This window comes from Mustelus asterias, unplaced genomic scaffold (genome assembly GCF_964213995.1).
Source record: "Mustelus asterias unplaced genomic scaffold, sMusAst1.hap1.1 HAP1_SCAFFOLD_608, whole genome shotgun sequence".
Lineage (NCBI taxonomy): Eukaryota > Metazoa > Chordata > Chondrichthyes > Carcharhiniformes > Triakidae > Mustelus > Mustelus asterias.
In genome coordinates, this window is record NW_027590558.1 from 229,344 (window position 1) to 255,722 (window position 26,379).

A 26,379-nucleotide genomic window follows, 5' to 3' on the forward strand; every position below is an offset into this window, starting at 1 on the left:
ATTGGCCTTGGAGGGAGTGCAGAGAAGGTTCACCAGGTTGATACCGGAGATGAAGGGTGTGGCTTATGAGGAGAGATTAAACAGATTGGGTCTGTACTCGTTGGAGTTTAGAAGGATGAGGGGTGATTTTATAGAGACATATAAGATAATGAAGGGGCTGGATAGGGTAGAGGTGGAGAGATTCTTTCCACTTAGAAGGGAAACCAGAACTAGAGGACACAGCCTCAAAATAAGGGGGGGGGGGCCGGTTCAGAACAGAGTTGAGGGGGAACTTCTTCTCTCAGAGGGTAGTGAATCTCTGGAATTCTCTGCCCATTGAAGTGGTGGAGGTTTCCTCGTTGAATATGTTTAAATCACGGGTAGATAGTTTTCTGATCGATAAGGGAATTAGGGGATATGGGGAGCAGGCGGGTAAGTGGAACTGATTCGCTTCAGATCAGCCATGATCTTGTTGAATGGCGGGGCAGGCTCGAAGGACCAGATGGCCTACTCCTGCTCCTATTTCTTATGTTCTTATGTGTTGATGAAGGTAGGGCAGTTGATGTCATATACATGGATTTTAGTAAGGCGTTTGATAAGGTCCCCTATGGTCGGCTTATGATGAAAGTGAGGAGGTGTGGGATAGAGGGAAAGTTGGCCGATTGGATAGGTAACTGGCTGTCTGATCGAAGACAGAGGGTGGTGGTGGATGGAAAATTTTCGGATTGGAGGCAGGTTGCTAGCGGAGTGCCGCAGGGATCTGTGCTTGGTCCTCTGCTCTTTGTGATTTTTATTAATGACTTAGAGGAGGGGGCTGAAGGGTGGATCAGTAAATTTGCTGATGACACCAAGATTGGTGGAGTAGTGGATGAGGTGGAGGGCTGTTGTCGGCTGCAAAGAGACATAGATAGGATGCAAAGCTGGGCTGAAAAATGGCAAATGGAATTTAACCCTGATAAATGTGAGGTGATTCATTTTGGTAGGACTAATTTAAATGTGGATTACAGGTTCAAAGGTAGGGTTCTGAAGACTGTGGAGGAACAGAGAGATCTTGGGGTCCATATCCACAGATCTCTAAAGGTTGCCACTCAAGTGGATAGAGCTGTGAAGAAGGCCTATAGTGTGTTAGCTTTTATTAACAGGGTGTTGGAGTTTAAGAGCCATGGGGTTATGCTGCAACTGTACAGGACCTTGGTGAGACCGCATTTGGAATATTGTGTGCAGTTCTGGTCACCTCACTATGAGAAGGATGTGGAAGCGCTGGAAAGAGTGCAGGGGAGATTTACCAGGATGCTGCCTGGTTTGGAGGGTAGGTCTTATGAGGAAAGGTTGAGGGAGCTAGGGCTGTTCTCTCTGGAGCGGAGGAGGCTGAGGGGAGACTTAATAGAGGTTTATAAAATGATGAAGGGGATAGATAGAGTGAACGTTCAAAGACTATTTCCTCGGGTGGATGGAGCTATTACAAGGGGGCATAACTATAGGGTTCGTGGTGGGAGATACAGGAAGGATATCAGAGGTAGGTTCTTTACGCAGAGAGTGGTTGGGGTGTGGAATGGACTGCCTGCAGTGATAGTGGAGTCAGACAATTTAGGAACATTTAAGCGGTTATTGGATAGGCACATGGAGCACACCAGGATGATAGGGAGTGGGATAGCTTGATCTTGATTTCAGATAAAGCTCGGCACAACATCGTGGGCCGAAGGGCCTGTTCTGTGCTGTACTGTTCGACTGACATCCCATTGCTCAGGGATCAGAGAGAGAAGCAACAGGAGTCAGAGGAAAAGCAGTTTTCCTTATTCATAACTGACGCCAATAGTAATGGGCAGTGTTTTTTATACAAATACCAGTGGTGAAATTATATTGTTGAATATTCAGTTATTATAAACACAATCTCACACAGTCTGCTACTTACTCCAGTTTCTGCATTTTACATTCCGGATTCCTCAGAGCCACAGACAGCAGTTTCACTCCTGAATCTCCCAGGTTATTGGCACCCAGATTCAGATCTATCAGTGAGCGGTTTGTACTGAGAGCAGAGGCCAGGTCCTCGGCACAAGAATCAGTGAGAGCGTTATCTTTCAGACTGGAGATCAGAGAGAGAAAAATAACAGGAATCAGGGTAAATCCACAGCGTTTTTAAGAATAAGATGATTAAAAATAATAATGTACAGCGCGGGACATTCAAGAAACACAACCGCAGTTCATACAGGAGGCAAAATTCTATTGATGCTGTAAATCTGAAATATGAATAAATATGTTGGAGACTCTCATCAGGTCAGGCAATATCTGTGAAGATAGAAACAGATTTAGTTTCAGTTCAATTCGCGAAACTTAGAAATTGGAAATAGCGGTGAATTAAATTCTTTTAAGTGACAGGGAGCTGGGGATGGGCGGGTGACAAGGAAAGAACAAAATGGAAGTGCCAGACTGATTAAACGACAAAAAGGACGATGGTGAAAGGGAAGAGCACAGGATTCCCATGTCCTTACCCTGAGTCACAGGGAGGGACATGGGATGGTCAGTGGCTCAGGAATGGAGTGTGTGGTGGGGTTGAAGATGATGCGACAGAAACCTCTCTCACACTGCCAGTGGTTCGGGTTTGGAATTCACAGCCGGGAAGTGTGGTGGAGGTCGGCTGCATCGAAGCAGTCAAAAAGGAATTAGATGATTTTTTGAATATAAAGAATGAGCGAGGATACGAGAAAAACGCTGGAGAATGACTCAAATTCCTAATGCTAATTTGGTGAGCTGGTACAGACACGATGGGCCAAATGGCCGCATTGTGCTCCGTAAGAATTCTGTGAAGATGGTGGTTGGAAATGTATCGATATTTCAACTGGAAGTTGGTGATGTTGCCGTGTGGACAGTGTTAGTTGCCACAGTCCTCAATAAAATGTTAACACTGATAGGCAGAGGGATCTGGGTGTACAGGTCCACAGATCACTGAAAGTGGCAATGCAGGTGGAGAAGGTAGTCAAGAAGGCACACGGCATGCTTGCCTTCATCGGCCGGGGCATTGAGTTTAAAAATTGGCAAGTCAAGTTGCAGCTTTATAGAACCTTCGTTCGGCCGCACTTAGAATATAGTGTTCAATTCTGGTCGCCACACTACCAGAAGGATGTGGAGGCTTTGGAGAGGGTACAGAAAAGATTGACCAGGATGTTGCCTGGTATGGAGGGCATTAGCTATGAGGAGAGGTTGGAGAAACTTGGTTTGTTCTCACTGGAGCGACGGAGGTTGAGGGGAGACCTGATATAGGTCGACAAGATTATGAGAGGCATGGACAGAGTGGATAGTCGGAAGCTTTTTCACAGGGTAGAAGAGTCAATTGCTAGGGGGGCACAGGTTTAAGGTGCGAGGGGCAAGGTTTAAAGGAGATGTACGAGGCAGATTTTTTACACAGAATAGTGGGCGCCTGGAACTCGCTGCCGGGGGAGGTAGTAGAAGCAGATATGGTGGTGACGTTTAAGGGGCGTCTTGACAAGTACATGAATAGGATGGGAATAGAGGGATATGGTCCCCGGAAGGGTAGGGGGTATTAGTTAAGTCAGGCAGCATGGTCGGTGCAGTCTTGGAGGGCCGAAGGGCCTGTTCCTGTGCTGTAATTTTCTTTGTTCTTTGTGTTTCTCTCCAATAGAGAGAGACAATTTGTTACATGAAGCTTCAGGGATACAATTTAATAAACGTGCGGCAATGGGAGGAGATGGGATTCCATGAACCCCACAGCCGGTAAGAGGACCAAACCCTCAGATTTAGCATCATTCTACATCACACTCTAAACACCAAACCAAATGAACTAACCAACTCCACATATAACCAAACAGGCACATTAATATCTGACAGGTTCTGGAAATCCGTCCACTCAGGCAGCACAGGCAGAATCACAGAATTGTTACAGAGCAGGAGGAGGCCATTCGGCCCATTGTGTCTGCACTGACTCTCCGAATGAGCAACTCACTAAGTGTCATCCCCCCACCTTCCCCCAAAACCCTGTGCATTCCAGAGCTTAACCACTGGCTGCAGGGGAAGACCCCATTCTGGCAGAGCTGGCACCAGATTTAAAGGCAGCCAGCAGCACTTTTAAAGGCTCTGAAGGGAGCAGTGAGGGAGCCCTGGTTAATGAACAAAGGCCTGTAATGGCAGAAGGCAGATTCAACCCAATTCGCTGACACTTCGCTGGAAATTCTCAAGGCTATATCGGTTTGGAGGGAGGCTCTGTTCCCTCAGGAGTGGAGGAGGAGACCTGTCACATCAACCCAAGCAAGTCTGGATAGAAACTGCCGAGGGCCTGAGCAGGCAGCACGTGGCTGCAGTGAGGCAAAGGATCAATAACCTGATATGTTCTGACAAGGAGAGCGTTAAACTTACAGGCTGATATGTGAATAAGGATGAAAGAGGAATGGTGGAAAGAACATCTCCACCCAGACACTGGCAATGTCCAGACAGCAGCATCAATCTTCAGGAACATGTCAGCCTCTCTGTGAAGGGTTCCGGTCAGTCAGAGATGACTGCTGCACTGCCGACACTGAGTGCCCATCCTGGTGGTCCCATGATGGGCAGTCTGGCAGCATCATAGGCTTGTGTGTGTCTTTGATGGGTGAGTAACAATGGAAATTTATGTGCTTTTAGAAGAGGGCACAGAGCGTCAGAGAAGGAGCCAAGAGTGACAGTGTCTGGATTGTGTCATCCTTATGCCAATGGAAGATGCAGTGCTGGAGCTGGGAGACCTGGAGGCTGGGTGGGCAATCGCTGATGGTGAGATGGGCTGTGGATCCAGAGAGAGTGAGTGAGTGGATGGGCACAGGAGAGATTCTGCTGCTGAGTCCATAACTTGGAGCTTGTGTGTTCATCATTGGTCACATGGAGCTCTGGGTTAGGAACAGTCAGAAGTTTAACAGCACCAGGTTAAAGTCCAACAGGTTTATTTGGCAGCAAATGCCACTAGCTTTCGGAGCGCTGCCCCTTCGTCAGGTGGAGTGTAGAAATGCTCACAAACAGGGCATACAGAGACACAAACTCAATTTACAGAATAATGACTGGAATGCAGTCTTTACAGATCATCAAGTCTTAAAGGTACAAACAGTGTGAGTGGAGGGAGCATTAAGCACAGGTTAAAGAGATGTGTATTGTCTCCAGACAGGACAGCCAGTGAGATTCTGCAAGCCCAGACAAGCTGTGGGCCATTCGGCCCATCAATCCTTCACTAACAACAATCCCGCCCAGGCCCTATAACAGTAACCCTACATATTAACTCTGCAAATCCCCCTGACATTAAGTGTCAATTTACCATCGCCGCTCAAACTAGCGTGCACATCTTTGGCATGTGGGAGGTAACTGAAGGAAACCTGCGCAGACACGGAGAGTACATGCAAACTCCACACAATCTGTCACCCAAGGCCGGAATTGACACGGGTCTCTGGCGCTCTGAGTCAGCAGTGCTAACAGCTCTACCACCCTGCCGACCATGATCAGCCGTGGTTCGTCCCAATTGCAGTGAGTATCGAACGAATAATTTCTATATTTTTTCATAAGATAAGCCTGGCATGCCATGAAAGACTCAAGCCAACATTTTCTCAAATGTTTATAAAATACGTTCATAAGGTGACCAAAACTATATACGTTACTTCAGCTGTGCTGTGACCACAAACCTATCAGATTTGTGACTGCCGACCTTTGCTCCCAGGCGAATTGTCCCTCATTGCCTTTTCTGTTGATTTGTCAAAGCTGTCGGATCTTATAATATGAAGTCATGTGACTGGATCAGGTTGGGGATTCTGAGAGTCAGCACACCCGAAGGTAGAAATTCAATACAGTTTGCAGTTGCCAATGACTGGACCTCAGAGGGTGAACCATAACATTATTCCCCCACTCCCTCAACATAAGGATCTGTGGGACTGACATCCCATTGCTCAGAGATCAGAGAGAGAAGCAACAGGAATCAGAGGAAAAGCAGTTTTCCTTATTCATAACTGACGCCAATCGTAATGGGCAGTGTTTTTTATCCAAATACCAGTGGTGAAATTATATTGTTGAATATTCAGTTATTATAAACACAATCTCACACAGTCTGCTACTTACTCCAGTTTCTGTATTTTACAGTCCGGATTCCTCAGAGCCACAGACAGCAGTTTCACTCCTGAATCTCCCAGTTTATTGGCACCCAGATTCAGATCTATCAGTGAGCGGTTTGTACTGAGAGCAGAGGCCAGGTCCTCGGCACAAGAATCGGTGAGATTGTTACCACGGAGACTGGAGATCAGAGAGAAAAAAATAACAGGAATCAGGGTAAATCCACAGTGTTTTTAAGAATAAGATCATTAACAATAATAATGTACAGCGCGGGACATTCAATGAGTATTCTAACTGAGTGCAGTCAGACAGAAACACCAGGAGATGGAGACAGTGAGGGGGGTAACTGAGTGCAGTTAGACAGAGACACCAGGAGATGGAGACAGTGAGTATTCTAACTGAGTGCAGTTAGACAGAGACACCAGGAGATGGAGAAAGTGAGGGGGGTAACTGAGTGCAGTTAGACAGAGACACCAGGAGATGGAGACAGTGAGGGGGGTAACTGAGTGCAGTTAGACAGAGACACCAGGAGATGGAGACAGTGAGGGGGGTAACTGAGTGCAGTTAGACAGAGACACCAGGAGATGGAGACAGTGAGGGGGGTAACTGAGTGCAGTTAGACAGGGACACCAGGAGATGGAGACAGTGAGGGGGGTAACTGAGTGCAGTTAGACAGGGACACCAGGAGATGGAGACAGTGAGGGGGGTAACTGAGTGCAGTTAGACAGGGACACCAGGAGATGGAGACAGTGAGGGGGGTAACTGAGTGCAGTTAGACAGGGACACCAGGAGATGGAGACAGTGAGGGGGGGTAACTGAGTGCAGTTAGACAGAGACACCAGGAGATGGAGACAGTGAGGGGGGTAACTGAGTGCAGTTAGACAGAGACACCAGGAGATGGAGACAGTGAGGGGGGTAACTGAGTGCAGTTAGACAGGGACACCAGGAGATGGAGACAGTGAGGGGGGTAACTGAGTGCAGTTAGACAGAGACACCAGGAGATGGAGACAGTGAGGAGGGTAACTGAGTGCAGTTAGACAGGGACACCAGGAGATGGAGACAGTGAGGGGGGTAACTGAGTGCAGTTAGACAGGGACACCAGGAGATGGAGACAGTGAGGGGGGTAACTGAGTGCAGTTAGACAGGGACACCAGGAGATGGAGACAGTGAGTATTCTAACTGAGTGCAGTTAGACAGAGACACCAGGAGATGGAGACAGTGAGGGGGATAACTGAGTGCAGTTAGACAGAGACACCAGGAGATGGAGACAGTGAGGGGGGTAACTGAGTGCAGTTAGACAGAGACACCAGGAGATGGAGACAGTGAGGGGGTAACTGAGTGCAGTTAGACAGGGACACCAGGAGATGGAGACAGTGAGTATTCTAACTGGGGCTCAGGAATGGAGTGTGTGGTGGGGTTGAAGATGATGCGACAGAAACCTTTCTCACACTGCCAGTGGTTCGGGTCTGGAATTCACAGCCGGGAAGTGTGGTGGAGGTCGGCTGCACGAAGCAGTCAAAAAGGAATTAGATGATTTTTTGAAGATAGGCAATGAGCTACGAAAATGGATACGACAAAAAGGCTGGAGAATGACACGAATTTCGAATGTCAATTTGGTGAGCTAGTGCAGACACGATGGGCCAAATGGCCTCATTGTGCTCCGTAAGAATTCTGTGGAGACAGTGGTTGAAAATGTTATCGATATTTCAACTGGAAGTTGGTGATGTTGCCGTGTGGACAGTGTTAGTAGCCACAGTCCTCAATGAAATCTCTCCAATAGAAAGAGACACAATTTGGTACATGTCACTTCAGGGATACAACTTAGTAAACGTGGGGATATGGGAAGAGTTGGGACTCCATTAACCCCAGGGCCAGTACGGGGACCAAACCCTCAACAACAGCGTCATTCTACATCACGCTGGAGACACCGAACCAACTGAACTAACCAACTCCACACAGAGCCAGAACGGGCACAGTAAATGTCTGACAGGTTCGGGAAATCCGTCCACTCAGGCAGCACAGGCAGAATCACAGTATTGTTAGAGAGCAGAAGGAGGCCACTCGGCCCATCGTGTCTGCACTGACTCTCCGAATGAGCAATTCACTAAGTGGCATTCCCCCACCTTCCCCCAAATCCCTGTGCATTGCAGAGCTTAACCACTGGCTGCAGGGGACAGCACAATTCTGGCAGAGCTGGCACCAGATTTAAAGGCAGCCAGCAGCACTTTTAAAGGCTCTGAAGGGAGCAGTGAGGGAGCCCTGGTTAATGAACAAAGGGCTGAAATGGCAGAAGGCAGATTAAACCCAATTCGCTGACACTTCCCTGGAAATTCTCAAGGCTATTTCGGCTTGGAGGAAGGTTCTGTTCCCTCAGGACTGGAGAACGAGACCTGTCACATCAACCCAAGCAAGTCTGGATAGACACTGCCAAGGGTCTGAGCAGTGGCTGCAATGAGGCAAAAGATGAATAATCTGATATGTTCTGACAAGGTGAGCGTTAAGCCTACAGGCTGATATGTGAATAAGGATGAAAGAGAAATTGTGGAAAGACCATCTCCACCCAGACACTGGCAATGTCCAGACAGCAGCATCAATCTTCAGGAACATGTCAGCCTCTCTGTGAAGGGTTACATGGAACATAGGACATAGAACAGTACAACACAGTACAGACCCTTTGGCCCACGATGTTGTGCCGAGCTTTGTCCAAAACCAAGATCAAGCTATCCCACTCCCTATCATTCTAGTGTGCTCCATCTGCCTATCCAATAAACGCTTGAAAGCTCCTAAAGTGTCCGACTTCACTATGACAGCAGGCAGTCCACTCCACACCCCAACCGCTCTCGGAGTAAAGAGTCAGTCAGAGATGGCTGCTGCACTGCCGACACTGACTGACCATCCTGGTGGTCCCATGATGGGCAGTCTGAATTAGCGTCAGGTTTGTGTGTGTCTTTGATGGGTGAGTAACAATGGAAATTTATGTGCTTGTAGAAGAGAGCACACAGCGTCAGAGAAGGAGCCAAGAGTGACAGTGTCTGGATTGTGTCATCCTTATGCCAATGGAAGATGCAGTGCTGGAGCTGGGAGACCTGGAGGCTGGGTGGGCAATCGCTGATGGTGAGATGGGTTGTGGATCCAGAGAGAGAGTGAGTGAGTGAATGGATGGGCACAGGAGAGGCTCTGCTGCTGAGTCCAAAACCTGGTGCTTGTGTGTCTTCCATTGGTCACATGGAGCTCTGGGTTAGGAACAGTCTGCAGGACATGTTGGAATGTGCATTACCCTCTAACATTCTTCACTCTCTCACAAATCAACAGCTGCGGTGAGCGGGAGACAGGCGTGCAGCTCTGAAGATGGGGAGGGGTCAGAGGATGGATTGTCACATTATACTCTATAACGTCCGCCAGAGCAGATAATGTCTCTCACGATTCGCAAAGGGGTTACAATCTGGCAGCACAGGAGAGCACACACAAACCCGAGCAGCTGATGAAGGCAGCAATAGCTGAGTTCACTCACACTCTCGAGAGGACAGGTCATTGTCAGCTTCAGGAAGATGAAATGTGACTGGAGTCTTTAACAATGCAGCAGATACTGGAGCTGCAGCGTAGGATACTTTAACATCTGGTGGAGTTTCCAAAGGCTGTGTGTATCCATACACAAAGGATGGAGGAGTCAATCCAGGCCAGCAGTGTTACCATGTCTCAGGTATGAGCACAAATAGCATCCTCCACAGAGAGATTGGTGACCTTCATGGAGAGTCACATCCAGCCCATCACCCACAGGAAATACACATGAACCTGCATGTTCTCACCACCTCCATGAGCTCTGTGGAACACGGGCTGTGGGAGGGGTGGGAAAATGTGCCTGGAGTAACTGCCAGGACCTCCCCAGCTGAGCAGAGAGGGTCCAGTTTGCCCTGAATGGATAGAGGAGCGGCTGCCTGCAGTATTGGGGAGCTCCTCTCAGGATGCCTCTGGTGTGGGCAGTGGGTCCCCTTCTGCTCCGACTGTGACACAAGCACCTCACGAAGCTATGATGACAGAGACAACTCCAGCATCTGTGCAGAGGACCCGCAGTTGGCTGGATCCTTCCAGGACTCAGGAAATCGGAGGACAAAGGCCACAGTCATCGAAATTCCCAGAGGAGAGGAGAGAGGTAAGATGCTGCCTGCAGCTCAGCGGAAAGTGCGGGGATGGCGGTGGTTGTCATGGTGGGGTTGCTTCCTTGGGTTTCACAGGATTATACTTTGTTATTACTGGTCACTTTGTTATGTCTGTATTTTGAGTAAATTCAGAGATGGAGCACCACTAAAAAAATCCCTCACCATATTACTGGGTCTTTAACAGTTCACTGGGAATGTGAGATGGGAAATACAGCACTGAATCAGGTCAATACAATTCCAATACCTTTGTTTCATGTCGTGACGGCTCCAGGGAAATTATAAAACATTCACAGAAACAGCAACAGTGCTGGAGATGGTGAAGATTTATTACACTGAATGGCTGTGTGAGTTAAGGTTCTTGGAAAACATGTCTGCATTACTGAATCTCCATCCTCCCTGACACATATCCCATGTCCCTGGCCTGTGGTCCATGGGGTTCTTCATCATGAAGCATCTGGTCAACATTGTATTGCATCACACTTTGTTCAAAGCTTCTCCACTCTAGATCCAGGTTGTATGGAACACAGCACAACACCAGGACATTTGAGACCCTCGCTGAGTATATTAAATAGTTCCACCAGATCTATCTTTAGAATTCCTCTGGCCTGTGCAATGGTCACACTATTTGTCCTGTCGCAGCTGTTTTTTCTCTCTTCCGTGACTGTGTTTGGGTTACACACAGGCACAATTACCCACCTCTACAGTGGGTAGCGCTTGTCTTTATTAATTCTTTCAAGGGATGATGGTATCACTGGCAATGCCAACACTTGCAGCCCATCCCCAATTACCCTTGAGAAGGAGGTGGTGAGCCATCTTCTTAAATTCTGCAGAGCATCTGGTACAAAACCGCTAGGAAGGGACATCCGGGATTATGATCCCGCATCAGTGATGGAAAAGCAATATATTCCAAGTCAGAATGGTGTGTGGTTTGGAAAGAAATCTGAAGCTGGTTGGTGTCCCATCCTTCTGATATCCTTGGCCATCTCGGTGATGGATAGTGCCTGTTTGGATGATGCTGGCTCAGGAACCTTGGTGAGCTGCTACATTCCACCTTGTATGTGGTAAAATACTGCCACTGTGCGTCAGTGGTAGAGACAGCCAATGTTTAGTTTGGTGAATGGCCAGCTGATCCAGTGGGCTCCTTTTCCATGGATGAGCTTCTTCAGTGTTTTTGAAGCTGCAGACAATCCAGCAAGATGAGCGGATTCCATCACACTGCTGACTTGTGTCTTGGAGATGGTGGGAAAAATTTGGGAGACAGGAGGCGAGTTCCTCATCTCCGAATTCCCAGACTGTGATCTACCCTTGGAGCCATAGTGTTTACAGTTCAGTGTCTGTTCAATGGTCCCAGTGCGCCCCCACCACTCAGGATGTTGATGGTCGAGGATTCAGCGATGGTGCTGCCATTCAATGTAAAGGGAATATGGTTAGATTCCCGTCTGTTGGAGATGGTCCTTGCCTGGCATTTGTGCAGTGAAACATTACTTGCTATTTATCAGGTTCAGCCTGAACGTTCTTCAGACCTTAAGACACTCGCTCTGTCGACGAGTCATCCAGATTCGAAGGGTTAGCTGTTCTCTCTCCACAGAAGCTGTCAGACATGCTGAGCCTTTCCAGCATTTTCTGTTTTGTTCAGGTCTTGCTGTTTATGGACATGGACTGCTTCAGTCTCTGAGGAATTGTGAACAGTACTGAGCATTGTGCAATCATTAGTGAGCATCCTCACTTCTGACATTATAATGGAAGGCAGGACATTGATAAAGCAATTGAAGGTGGTTGGGATTTGGACATCACCCTGAGGAACTCCTGCAGTGATGTTCATGAGGCACTGGAAGGATGACACTTTTCTGATGTTCAAGAGCAGACTGATGGAGCAGCAATTCATCAGATTGGATTTGCCCTGTTTTTTTCCACATTGTCCGTTAGATCCAGTGTTGTAGCTGTACTGGAACAGCTTGGCTAGGGGAATGGCTAGTTATGGAGCACAATTCTTCAGTACCATTGCTGGGGTACAGCCAGGCTGACAGAGTTTGCAGTATGCAGTGCCTTCAGTCATTTCTTTACCTCACATGCAGTGAATCAAATGGTCATCTGTCATGTTGGGGACCTCAGGAGGAGGCCGAGATTAATCATTCTACTCAGCACTTCTGGCTGAAGATGGCACTGATGCTCTGGGTTCCCTCATCAGTAATGATGGAATTCTTGTGGCATGTTTATAGAATCATAGAATTCCCACAGTGTAGAAGGAGGCCCTTTGGCCCATCGAGTCTTCACCAATTCTTTGAAAGAATATCATATCCAGGCCCTATCTCTGTAACTCCACATATATGGCCCACTAATCCCCGTAACCTACACACCCTGAGATACCAAGGGACAACTTAGCATAGCCAATCAACCGAACCTGCACATCTTTGGACTGTGGGAGAAAATTGGAGTACCCAGAGGAAACCCACACAGACACTGGGAGAATGTGCAAACTCTACACATCAAGTCACCCAAGGCCGGAATTGAACCCTGGTCCCTGGCGCTGTGAGGCAGCAGTGCTGACCACTGTGCCACCTTGTTGCCTAATGTAACCGGCATGTCCAACATTTTGTGGCATGTCTAACACTATTTATGACTGGATATGGCAAGACAGCAGATCTCTGATCTGATCCATTGGTTTTGGTGTGATTGAGCTCGGTCTATCATATGCTGCGTCCGCTCTGTGGTCTGGTGGCCATGTGCTGGAGCTTCACATCTCATCTTTAGATAAACCCAAGTCTCATTTGGTAGTACATGTAAAGAAAATTAATCGTAGTAACACAGTACTGGTTGCTGGGGAAAGCCACTGTCAGCTTCCGATAAATGAAAAGGTACAGTTCACCTCTCCTGCCTGTTTCCTGTCACTCAGATAACTTCATATCCAGGCTGCCTTTGCCTCTTTTATTTCATGGTCTCCCAACTTTGCTCCCAAGCTTATTTTGTGTCTCCTAATAGCTGACAGTGTTTTTAATAACACGAATACTGACAGCAATGGTATATTTAGTATCATTATTTGTGTTCTTAAAAGCAATGTCCATTATTAATAGGGACATCATTCAGATTATTCTGCACTGTGATTATTGCCATTGCCAGCTGAGCTGTGCCTTGAACTGCTGGGCTGTGAGCTCTGGAATTCTCTTCATAACCCTCCCCACCTCCATCTCTGCATTCTCTTTTCAGATGCTCCTTAAGCTCCATTTAACGTAAATTTGAGAGTGGATCCCTCGGGATAAAACTCATCAGAATTCAATGTAGTTTGTAATCTGCCTTACCGATATACAGCAGTTTTCTATATTTAATCAAACTGAGAAGCCGACAGACATAAACATCTATAATCTGAATGACAAATTAAACTAAACTGAACATGCGACCAGCCATATCTGGGAACTCTATAAACATTTAATTGTTTTGTCCATCTTTTTTATTCTCATGAATGGATTTGAGAATAATTATAAATGATTAGTTAATTCTTTCACTCCTGAATCTCGCAGTTTATTGTAACTCAGGTTCAGACACATCACTGACTGGTTTGTACTGAGAGCAGAGGTGAGAATATCTGAGGCTGTTACTCTCCAAACTGGAGATCAGAGAGAGAAAGATTTCAGGAATCAGAGTAAATCCGTGGTGTTTAACACGAATACTGACAGGAATGATGTGGAATGGTTTTAAAGGACACAATTACTGACACTGATAATAATTTACAGTGTCAGACCATCCACTGATTATTAACACAATCTCACACAGTCTGATACTTACCGCAGTTTCCGTATTTTACATTCTGGATTCCTCAGAGCCGGAGACAGTAGTTTCACTCCTGAATCTCCCACTTTATTGCCACCCAGACTAAATGGAGAAAGTGAGAAACACATTAAATTCAGATTCATGTTCAGCAGAAAAAATAGCTGGATCTATTTTTGTGTCAGAAACTTAGCACGAGTGGTGACCTGATTCAAGTTACGATATTATATCTCGTCCAAGTTGATCTTTCTCTGCACCCCAGCTGTGACTGTAGCACTGCATTCTGGACTCTTTCCTTTCCTTCCCTATGTACGGTATGCTTTGGCACTAATAAATGTGACAATATTAAATTAGATAATATCAAACCCTTTCTGTTGAATGGAAAAGGCAATAGTCAGCATTGAAAAATGATGAACAATTCACTCTCACTGGTTTGCCTACTGGGGAAACCACTTTTACACCTCTCAAAATGTATATTTTGTTTAATTGTCCATGGGATATGGGTGTCGCTGGCTGGACCAGCATTTATTTCCCACTGCTAATGGCCCCCAGAGGAGGTGATGCCCACATCCTGTGAACAAGCAAGTAACGTTTATACATGTCCCACATTCTGGTCTCATTTGCTGATCATCAGAATTACCCTCCTGAATCTCACTGACCCTGCTAAGATTCCAGAAATTCAAATCATTTCTGCTGTTACATAAATCCAGCATTTTATGAGAATTGTACATTTTACTGAGGGTTAAATGATAAAGCTGTGAGAGTGGATCGCTCGGGATTCCCTGTGCTTAACTATTGACATTATATCATCTGTATACTATCTCAGGGCGAGTTAAAGTGTGAAACTGTGCTAACTGTTGCTTTAAGATCCATCCCCTAGATTTGATACAACAAGGAAAGATTATTCTCCCATTAGAAAGTTGAAATATTTCTGTTTGATTAGTTTATAGGGGAGGGGCGTCTCCCACTACATTCCACAGTAAACAGGCTCTACATTTTCTGCAGGTCTGGCTCGTGTTCTATCTCCGGGAATTACCGGGAGTTCCCTCTTCCCGGTAGATCCTCACATAGGAAAAGGATGATGCGAAAACCCTGTTTCATATCACTGACAGTTTGACTGAGATTTTCCAGCAGCAGGTTTCCTCATTCAGGAAATTCTGGTTTCCTCGGCTCAGATGTAAGCTCTGCAGTCCTGCCACATTTAGTTGTGAATGATAGTGGACGATGAAACAACAGAAGGAGGAGGCTCCACAAATATCCCATCCTCATGACGGAGGAGACTCGCACATCAGTGCAAAAGATATGGTTCAAATATTAGTAACTAACTTCAGTGGCTGAACCATCCAGAGGGCCCCAGCATCACAGATATCAGCTCATTCCATTCACCCCACATGATGTCAAGAAATAGTTAAAGATAATGGATACCGCAAAGACCACAGATCTTGACAATATTCCAGTAACTGTACTGAAGATTACTGCTCCAGAAGCTGCTCTGTTCCTCGCCAAGCTGTTCCAGTAGAGCTACAACACTGATGTTTACCCAAAATAGTGGGAAATTGTCCAGATCTGACCGTACACAAAAAGGAGAGAACAAATCCAATCTGTCCATTTACCACCCCATCAGTCTACTCTCGATCATCAGCAGAGTAATGGAAAGCTAACGAGACTAACAAGTGACACTTAATTAGCAATGACCTGCTATCTGACTTGAAGCTTGTGCTTACTCAGGGTCACTCAGTCCCCGACCTCATTACAGCCTTGATGCAAACACGGACAACAGAGCTGAACTCAGGATGAGAGGGGAGAGTGTCTGCCCTTGACATCAAGGCAGCATATGGCTACATGTAGCAAAAAGGAGCCAGAGAAAAACTGAAGTCAATGGAAATGAGAAATGGGCAGCACGGTAGCACAGTGGTTAGCACTGCTGCTTCACAGCTCCAAGGACCTGGGTTCGATTCCCGGCTTGGGTCACTGTCTGTGTGGGGTTTGCACATTCTCCTCGTGTCTGCGTGGGTTTCCTCCGGGTGCTCCGGTTTCCTCCCACAGTCCAAAGATGTGCGGGTTAGTTTGATTGGCTATGCTAAAAAAATTGCCCCTTAGTGTCCCGAGATGCGTAGATTAGAGGGATTAGTGGGTAAATATGTCGGGATATGGAGGTAGGGCCTTGGTGGGACTGTGGTCAGTGCAGACTCGATGGGCCGAGTGGCCTCTTTCTGCACTGTAGGGTTCCTATGATTTCTTTCTATGAAAACTAACTGCCAAATAGAGTAATACCAGCACAAAGGAAGTTAGTTATGGTTGTTGGACCATCTACAAGATGCAGTGCAACAACTCACCATGGCTCGTTACACAGCACTGCCCAGTCTGTGATTTCTATCCCTGGAAGGACAAGGGCAGCAGATGAATGGAAACATCATCACCTGGAAGTTCCCTTCCAAGATACACACCATCCTGACTTGGAAATATATCACCGTTCCTTCAGTGACCGGGTCAAAATCCTGGAACTGTCTTTCTCACAGCACAGTGGGTGCACCTACACCACAGGAGTCCCTAAATGCAATGATGGTGATATCATAGCGAGCATAGTTGCTTTCCAAGCAGTTGATACAGGTTTAATTCCCAGCTATCTCAGTTTGTTGGAGTGGATGAAGAGAGGGCCAGGAGGCAGTAACCACAACCGAAAAGACTGGGTCAATCCAATTTAGTCAAGTCTGCGGCTCCAGCCTGGAGCAGTAGTGTTAAACTTAGCTGAGGGTTGGAGGGTCAGTTGATCATTCAGCTACTCTGAGCCGGCCCACGCTGAGTTCAAAAGGGAAATGGTGAATCTAATAGCGACACAGAGGAAACTAAATTCATTGGTTGGTAAAGAAAATGCCGTTTTCGACTGGCTTTATATTGCTGTGAATTGGAGGAAGCAACAGAAAGGGTCAATGATGGTTCTGCTGTTGATGTGGTGCACATGGATATTCAAAAATCATCAGATGCAGTGACACAACAGACTTGTGGCATAAGCTCATAAAATAAATGGGAAAGTAGCAACGTGGATACAAAATTGGATGAACAAAGAGTAATGGATATTTTCAAGGCTGGAGGATGTCGGTAATGGAGAACCCTAGCGGTTGGTATTGGGATCCTTGCTTTTTCCAGATATATATGAATGATTTGGGTGTTTGGGCGGCACGGTAGCACAGTGGTTAGCACTGCTGCTTCACAGCTCCAGGGACCTGGGTTCGATTCCCGGCTTGGGTCACTGTGTGTGTGGAGTTTGCACATTCTCCTCGTGTCTGTGTGGGTTTCCTCCGGGTGCTCCGGTTTCCTCCCAGTCTAAAGATGTGCGGGTTAGGTTGATTGGCCATGCTAAAATTGCTCCTTAGTGTCCTGAGATGTGTAGGTTACAGGGATTAGAGGGTAAAACATGTAGGGATATGGGGGTAGGGCCTGGGTGGGATTGTGGTCGGTGCAGACTCGATGGGCCGAATGGCCTCTTCCTGCACTGTAGGGTTTCTATGGTTTGCAGTCTCGAGGAAAATTTCAAAGTTTGTTGATCACAGAACAGTTTGAGGCATTGTAAACTGTGAGGAGAAGAGCTTGGGACTGAAAAACAGACTATGGTGGAGTGTACAGATAGGTGGCAGATTAAGTTCAATGCAGAGACGGGTGAGGCGATACTTTCAGGAAACATGCACATGAGGAAGCAATATAAAATAATCGGTAGAATTGTTAACGGATTGCAGGATCAGAGGGACTGAACACATATGTGCATCGATCATTGCCATTGGCAGGGCAAGTGTAGGTAGCAATTAATAAAGAAAACAGCATCTTGGGCTTCACTGTTATGTAATAACTTGTGTTTGTGGGCATTACGCAGTAATTCATGAGTTTAAGTTTAATTTGTGTTTCTGTGCTTGTGAGCTCAGAAAGGGCCAAAACTTTAATTTCACTTCATGTTAAACAAAGCTGCCCGCCTGCGGGTTTTTGGTTTCAATTTAAACTGTCCCTACATTTTAATTTAAGGTTTCTGACGTTGTAAGAGTTATAGAGGTTTAAAGAAATGGTTGCTTCTATTCAGAGGCCCACAATGAATGATAGAAGCTCTGAGTTTCAGTTACAACCAGTTAATCCAAGAAGCAAGACGGAGTTCACAGAGGCTGCCAGTAGAGGCAGCGCAACGCAGGCATTCAGAAAGCAACCCGAACTGATGATGTCACCAGTGATCACGTGACTTATAAAGGGACATTGTCCCAATATAACACACACCGACTGTAATACATAACACAGGGAGAGCGCAGTAAAATAATCCTGATCATAATTAAACACAAACTGTAAGCTGTACCGAACAAGACAAACTAATTTCTGTATCGCATCGTACAGAATCAGATGGTTTCTGTTGGGAGAGGGAATGATCCTTTTTCAGATTTTGGAGGGAGGCCTTTACAGCTCTAATTATTTAAAATTCATCCCAATAATGTTTTTATTCATTCAAGGAACGTGGGCATCGCTGGTTATGCCAACATTTATTGCCCACGCCTATTCCAGGAGAATCTGCCTTCTTGAAACGATGTAGTTTTATCAGAGAATCTAGATTTATTACAGGTTCAGAAGGAGGCCAATCGGCCCATCATATCTGCATCTGCTCTCAAATGAGCATTATTACTTTGTGCCATTCTCCCACACTTTGTGACCATTGGACATTGTTTCTCTCTTGATGTCCTCGAATGAACATGCCTCTGTTTTATTAGAACAAAGGAAATGGCTTCTCAACAATGAAAATATCCGCTCTGAGACCAAACAGTTACCTCAACTCCTGACACTTGTGCAGAACGGGTCCCAGCCGCTGGAGCCCTTCACACTGAATGTTGCATTGCCCTAGATCGAGGTGTTTTGTTGCGTCACAGAGTCCAATGACATGAGACAGGACCGCACAGTCAATCGGGGTCAGTCGCAATCCGCTAAATGTAAGTGTTTCCACAGATCCCACTGTGTTCCGAGCCAGTGCTTTATTCTGAGTCTCAAACAGGTAGTGGAATGTGTTCAGGAGCTTCCTCTTCCCAGTTTCAGTCTCTGTGTCTCCAATCTGCCCTTCAACCTTCTCCTTCACCCAGTCAATCACTCGGCAGGTTGTTTGATGAAGAAATGGACCCAGAAACTCCACCAGGGGTCGAGCTGACTGTGGGGAGGACAGACCAGCAACAAAACGGAGAAATATCTCAAATCGCCCATCTTCCTCGCTGTGGGCTTCACTGAGGAGTTTCCCGATCTCCCCAGGATCTGGAGTCAGGAATTGTGTGAGTGCAGCTACAAACTCTTGGATGGTGAGGTGTGGGAATGTGTAAACCACACTCTGGGCAGATTCATCTCTCTCCAAAAGTTCCATCAGGAACCCAGACAGGAACTGGGAAGATTGTAGATTGTACTCAATCAAATCTCCATTTCTAAACACAATCTTCTTCTTGGAGACTCCTGTGTAGGCCATCTCACCAAGCTTCAGTAACACATCACGGGGGTTTTCAATCTCTCGGCCATGGTTTTTCAGAATGTTGTAAATATAGTAGGAATATAGTTGGGTGATGGTCTTGGGAACTTGCTGCTGTTTCCTGTCTCTTTGTGTAAAGAAGGGACCCAGTGACAGACCGAGGATCCAGCAGTAGGAAGGGTTGTAACACATGGTGTACAGGATCTCGTTCTCCTCCACGTGTTTGAAGACAGCTGCTGCCACCATCTGATCTTCAAAAAACTTGTTGAAATATTCCTTCCGTTCATCACCAACAAATCCCAGGATTTCAGCCCAGACACTGATCTCAGCCTTTTCCAATAAATGTAATGCAGTGGGGCGGCTGGTCACTAACACTGAACATCCAGGGAGCAGCTTGTGCTGTATTAAACTGTACACAATGTCAGACACTTCACACCAGCATTCAGGATCTGTGCACATGGACTGAGGTTCTGTATTTCTCCGATTATCAGCAAAATCAATACTGTCCTTGAATTCATCCAAACCATCGAATATAAACAGCAATCCCTCTGGGTTCTTCCAGAGCTCTCCCAGAATATTCCCAAAGTAAGGATACTGATCCAATATCAGATTCCTCAGGTTTATTCTACAGTTAATAGTGTTCAAATCCCGGAATTTAAAACTGAAAATAAATTGAAAGTGTGGGTATATTTTCCCAGTGGCCCAGTCATAAACAATCTTTTGTACCATTGTTGTTTTTCCAATTCCCGGCACTCCACTCACTGCTGCTGAATTCCCAGATTTGGATTTTCTCTGGGAAAAGCTGCTCTGAAACAATTGATCAGTTCGGATTTTTTCCAGTTCTTTCCGGAGATGTTTCTCTCTCCATTCTTCATGGTCTCGGCCTCTTGCCAGCAGTTCATGTTCGACAAGTGTCCGATCTCGAACAGTAGAAATAACCGTTAGCTCAGCGTATCGATCAACCAGCTGGAAAATCTTAACCTTCTCCTTTATGAGGATAGTGTTCACTCTCAGTGTTTCAGTTTGTACCCGGAGTGTCTCCTTGTGTTTCTGTTGGAGATCTTCAATTAGAACAGAGGGAAAATGTTAGTTGCATTAAGACACTGTCTTTGCTGATTTGAGAGATTTATTTTACAGTGTCAGTCAAGGTTTGAGTAGGATATAAAATTGAATTATTGAAAACCTCATTTGACAATGATTAATTTCCACTTAAAGTTTCAGGTCGCCACTTAATTCCAATATTTCTATCACATGTTGGGGGCGATTCTCCCGAAAAGGAATCTCGGTGTCGAATTTGTGTAAAAACTGGAGTAAATCACGCTGGACTTTTCAGCGGGAGTTTCAAAATGAATCTCCCACAATCTCTGCAGAGCAGATTGCAGGAGCGTGAATCCGGCTGGAGGGGCCGGCAGCATCGCGCTGAGCGGCCACTGTGCGTGCGATGATCTGTCAGTGCAGAGATCGGCGCATGCATAGTGGCCCCACAATGCTGGCGGCCAGCACTTCTCCCCCTCCTACAGAGTCCCAACGCCCCCTCCCCTCCCCGTCCTCCACAGTCCCAACGCCCCCTCCCCCCCACCCCAACGGACTGACCCCGCCGGAATCTTGACACCCCCCCCACCCCCCCCAGAAGGCTGATCTCCTCCCCCCCACCCTGATGGCCAGCCCCAATCGCTGTCCTCCCTCCCTCCGTCACTCAGCCCGAATGCAGAGTGGAAGCGGGACTCCCCACCCCCACAGGCCCGATCCCCATTAGGCCCTGTACTCTTGGCACTGCTCAATGCCCAGTAGGCAGTGCCAAGGTGTCCTGGACATTAGCACTTTGCCCCTTTGGAAGTGCCAGGGGCCCAGGCTGGCAATGCCCAGGGTACCCCAGCCACCTCCAACCCCATGGGGGCCTCGATGACATCCCCTTCACTCCAGCGGGGTCTGGTCGCCAGCTCCCTGCAAATGGGAAGTTGTACAAAACCCCGTTGGAGTGAACCACTCCTGACGTGAGGGGGTGGCGGGGCGAGAGGCTCGTGGGCCCGGAAATCTCAGTGCTGGGCCCGCTAATGACTTTTAAGCAGGTTCAAATGCGCATTGTAATAATTTATACAGCTCCGCGCGGATCTCTGGCACGGAGCTGTCAGTGCCTGAAATCCAGCTGCCGGAGACGCAGGCAGGCTATGGCCCCCAGCGGGGAGCCTGTGAAACGGCTCTGCACCAGTCTCCTGGTCTGCTGCAGTACCAAAGCAGCACAGCGACCTGGGAGAATCGCCCCCATTGATTTTACAAAGGTGATGTTTTAACTCTGATGGTTAATACTTTCCACCCTGCCCGTATTATAGACATCTCATTGGTAGATCTTGATTATATAGCAGTCCACATAGTTTGTGAACTGGTCAGAGCTCCCAATCTGCTGCAGAAATGCTAAGTGGGATATTAGACACTGCGTAGGAGCGGGAGAGACTGTAATTGTTCAGGAGTCTCACTGTTACTGTGCGTAAACTTCAGTAGGTTCTCTGTCATATTGTGTGCATTGGAAAAGCAACAGTTTTGAACATGGAAAGTTCTGCTATTCTATCAGGGCTGTTACCACATTAAGCGAGTTATTGCAGAGCCGTTTGGATCAGTTGGGTGGACGCTTGATGTGGTTTATGTTATAACAACAGCCTGACGATTGATCCCTGTTCCAAGGTGAATTCAGGACCTCGCTCGTTGCCCTGCCCGTGGTGGAGATATAACCTGCCTTTAGACAGAGAACTCAAAACAAAAATAACCTTCCCCTTTTATAGTGTTTCAAGTCAAGTACTCGGGAACAGAGGTTTAAGGTGCGTGGGGAGAAGTTTAGAGCAGATGTGTGAGACAAGTTTCTTTTACACAGAGGATGGTGAATGTCTGGGACGTGCTGTCTGGGGAGGTGGCGGGGACAGGTACGACAGCAGCATTTAAGGGGTTAACTAGACGAATACATGAATAGGATGGGAATGGAAGGGTACGGACTCTGTGTGTGCAGACGGTTTCAGTTTAGGCAGGCATCATGGTTTGCGCAGGCCTGGAGTGCCAAAGATGCCTGTTCCTGTGCTGGACTTTACTTTGTTCTTTGTTTTTGAACGGACAGAGATATTTCCAAGTCAGGGTGGTGAGTGACTTGGTGGAAAACAGTGGTGTGCCCCTGTGACTGCTGCCCTTGATCTTCTGGATGGCAGCAGCCATGAGTTTGGAAAGTGCTATCTCAGCAGCCTTGCTGTGTTCGGCAGTGCATCTTGTAGATGGTAAACACTGCTGCCATTTTTCGTCGGTGGTGGAGGGGATAAGTTTTGTGGGCGGGTATTAATCAAACAGTCTACTTTAAACTGGTATGTGAGGAATTCCACGCGTGTCGTTGAGCTGCACTTACCCAGGTGAGGGCAGAGAATTCCATCAGACTTCTGACTTGTGCCTTGTGGATGGTGGAAAGTTTACAGGGAGTAAGAGATGACTTTCACGCTGTAGAATTCTGAGCATCTGACCTGTTCTTGTCGTCACACTATTTATATATCGAGTCCAGTTCAGTTTCTGGTCAATGGTAACCCTCAGGTTGTTGATAGTGCGGGATACAGCAAACAGTGATGCCACCGATTGTCAAGGGGCGATGATTGAATCCACTCTTGTTGGAGATAATTATAGCTTGGTACGTGTGTGGTGTGAAATTTACATGCAACCTTGTCAGATCAAGCCTAGATTTTGTCCAGAACTTGCTGCATTTGGACAGGAATTGCTTCAGTATCTGAGGAGTCATGAATGTTCTGGAACATTGCACAGTCATCAATGGACATCTCCGCTTCTGAACACTGAGCCCTGGTGGCCCGGGTTTGGCTTGATGGGCCATCTGGGATTTTGCTACTCACTAATTTGATATGTTTACGGTAGGAATGATTTCTCAGGTGCAGCGAACCCTTTACATCTGGCTCAAGACCCGACTCTTTACTGTGAACCCAGAACATAAGAACTAGGGGCAGGAATAGGCCATCTGGCCCCTCAAGCCTGCTCTACCATTCAATACGATCATGGCTGATTTTTTTGTGGACTCAGCTCCACTTACCCACCTGCTCACCATAACACTTAATTCCTTTACTGTTCAAAAATGTAGCTATCCTTGCTTTAAAAACACTTAATGAGGTAGCCTCAACTGCTTCACTCGGCAGGGAATTCCACAGATTCACAACACTTTGGTTGAAGAAGTTCCGCCTCAACTCAGTCCTAAATCTGCTCCCTCTTATTTTGAGGCCATGCCCCCTAGTTCTAATTTCACCTGCCAGTGGAAACAACTTCCCTGCTTCTATCTTATCTATTCCCTTCATAATCTTATATGTGTCTATAAGATTCCCCTCATTATTCTGAATTCCAATACGTATCTTCACAGTCCACTCAGTCTCTCCTCAAAAGCCAACCCTCTCAACTCCGGAATCAACCGAGCAAATCTCCTCTGCACCCCCTCCAGTGCCAGTATATCCTTTCTCAATAAGGAAACCAAAACTGTGCACAGTACTCCAGGTGTGGCCTCACCAGCACCTTATACAGCTGCAACATAACCTCGCTGTTTTTAAACTCCATCCGTCTATCAATGAAGGACAAAATTCCATTTGCCTTCTTAATTCCCTGCTACACCTACAAACACCTTGTGATTCTTGCACAAGGACACCCAGGTCTCTCTGCACAGCCGCATGCTGCAATTTTTTGCCATTTAAGTAATAGTCCATTTTGCTGTTGCTCGTACCAAAATGGATGACCTCACATTTACCAACATTGCACTCCATCTGCCAGACTCTCGCCCACTCAGACTATCTATATCCCTTTGTAGACTTTCAGCGTCCTCTGCACACTTTGCTCTGCCACTCATCTTAGTGTCATCTGCTAATTTTGACACACTACACTTGGTCTCCAACTCATCTGTGTAAATCATAAACAATTGCGGTCCCAACACTGATCCCTGAGGCACACCACTCGTCACCGATCGCCAACCAAAACAACCATTTACCCCACTCTTTGTTTTCTGTTAGAACACCCAGGCACGCAGGAGCTCTGTACTGAATTCACACGGTACCGGGTTTCGGACAGGTGTCTATAAGACTTCAGAAGTAATAGCAATTAACAGCTAGGTTAAGTGAAAAGATGCAATGGTCACACATTTTTAGAAAAAAAACGACAGATCATCTGAATTGTAATTTGAAGCTATGTATGGTCGAGCATTAATGACAAAACCGAATCATGCTCTACCCAATTTCCAGTATCCCAGATTTTCACAATCTCTTAAACAAAGGCTCCAACCAATCATTCAGATTCTCAGAAGTGAAATAGTTTATAATCTCCATTTCCTCTCTTACCTTTCAGGTTAGTGGGTAATTCAGATAAACCATGTGCGATGTTGATATAATCAAACGAATCAGCACCTGTTTAAATAAATAAACTTCCATGAAACCAGCTCAGTGTAATATTACAGTGATATCGACAGTGTTTAAATGGGAAATTGAATTCACTGTGATTTTACCGTACCAAGCTCCTGTGTTTCTTTCAGTATTTTATCCAGCTTTGGGACTCCGTGACGCATTCTCACAAAGGATTCCCACATCACCCTTCGAGCCCGAGATCCTTTTTCCATCACCAGATTGAGGAGAAGTTTGGAACTGTCCGCCCGGTTTCCCTTATCCACGAGCTCAGTGACTTTCTATGAAGAATAGTGATGAAGAATAATGAGACGCAGAGTGAAAGATAAACACTGAGAATGAGATGGAAAGGATCTGCTCAGTGATGGGATTTCCCAGTTGTTTTCAGCTCAGAAATCAGTCACTGGGCCGGGTCCTGATCCATAATAAACATGGACTGAAAATTCTCTTGAAATCTCGTTCCAATCACTAACAATAAACAAATGTGAATCAACTGAACTGGAAATCAAAAACACATTTCAACTCGTGTGAGGAATCACTGAGAATCTGATATATTTACATGTGATTAGCTGTCTGTCCTTCAGTGTCCAACATGATGGGGCGGCACGGTAGCACAGTGGTTAGCACTGCTGCTTCACAGCCCCAAGGACCTGGGTTCGATTCCCGGGCGGCACGGTAGCACAGTGGTTAGCACTGCTGCTTCACAGCCCCCAGGGACCTGGGTTCGATTCCCGGGCAGCACGGTAGCACAGTGGTTAGCACTGCTGCTTCACAGCTCCAAGGACCTGGGTTCGATTCCCGGCTTGGGACACTGTCTGTGTGGAGTTTGCACATTCTTCCTGTGTCTGCGTGGGTTTCCTCCAGGTGCTCCGCTTTCCTCCCACAGTCTAAAGATGTGCGGGTTAGGTTGATTGGCTATGCTAAAATTGCCCCTTAGTGTCCTGAGATGCGGAGGTTAGAGGGATTAGAAGGTAAATGTTTAGGGATATGGGGGTAGGGCCTGGGTGGGATTGTGGTCGGTGCAGACTCGATGGGCCAGATGGCCTCTTTCTGCACTGTGGGGTTTCTCTGATTCTATGACATTCGATTACTGATTGACAACATGATGCACTTTTCCCACGCACTTAAATCACGCTGTGATTTACCAGGAAATCCTGATGAGATGTGGCAATGTGTTTTTTCTCCGAAAGGGTAGTGCGTTTTTGAAACGCTCTTCCTGAAACGGTGGTAGGAACAGAGAGGTGGATGGCGTCTTGGTCAGCAAGGAGTTATGGGTATCGTGGATAGGCAGTCTGCAGATTGGAGGCTACAATCAAATCATGTGATTAAAGAGCGGGGCAGACTCGAGGGGCTGAACGGCCTACTCCTAGCAGCACAGTGGTTACCATTGCTGCCTCACAGGTTTGATCCCGGCCTTGGGCGACTGGCTGTGCGGAGTTTGCACATTCTTCCCATGTCTGTGTGGGTTTCCTGCAGGTGCTCCTGTTTCCATTGTCTAAAAATGGGCCTGGATAAGCTGCTCTTTTAAAGA

General features: G+C 46.7%; 1 protein-coding gene across 1 annotated transcript in view; it reads right to left on the reverse strand.

Annotated features, from left to right (window-relative positions):
* Window positions 1-26,006, reverse strand: part of LOC144487134 (NACHT, LRR and PYD domains-containing protein 3-like) — a 44,955-nt gene extending 18,949 nt beyond the window's left edge. The window contains exons 1-6 of the mRNA XM_078205192.1: window positions 25,994-26,006; window positions 24,958-25,129; window positions 24,789-24,854; window positions 18,764-20,501; window positions 13,986-14,072; window positions 6,058-6,228 (exon numbers count right to left, since the gene is read on the reverse strand). Coding sequence (XP_078061318.1) covers window positions 6,058-6,228; window positions 13,986-14,072; window positions 18,764-20,501; window positions 24,789-24,854; window positions 24,958-25,063 — 2,168 coding nt within the window. The 5' untranslated portion in view covers window positions 25,064-25,129; window positions 25,994-26,006. The remainder of the gene's footprint in view (window positions 1-6,057; window positions 6,229-13,985; window positions 14,073-18,763; window positions 20,502-24,788; window positions 24,855-24,957; window positions 25,130-25,993) is intronic.
* Between the last annotated feature and the right edge of the window lie 373 nt (window positions 26,007-26,379).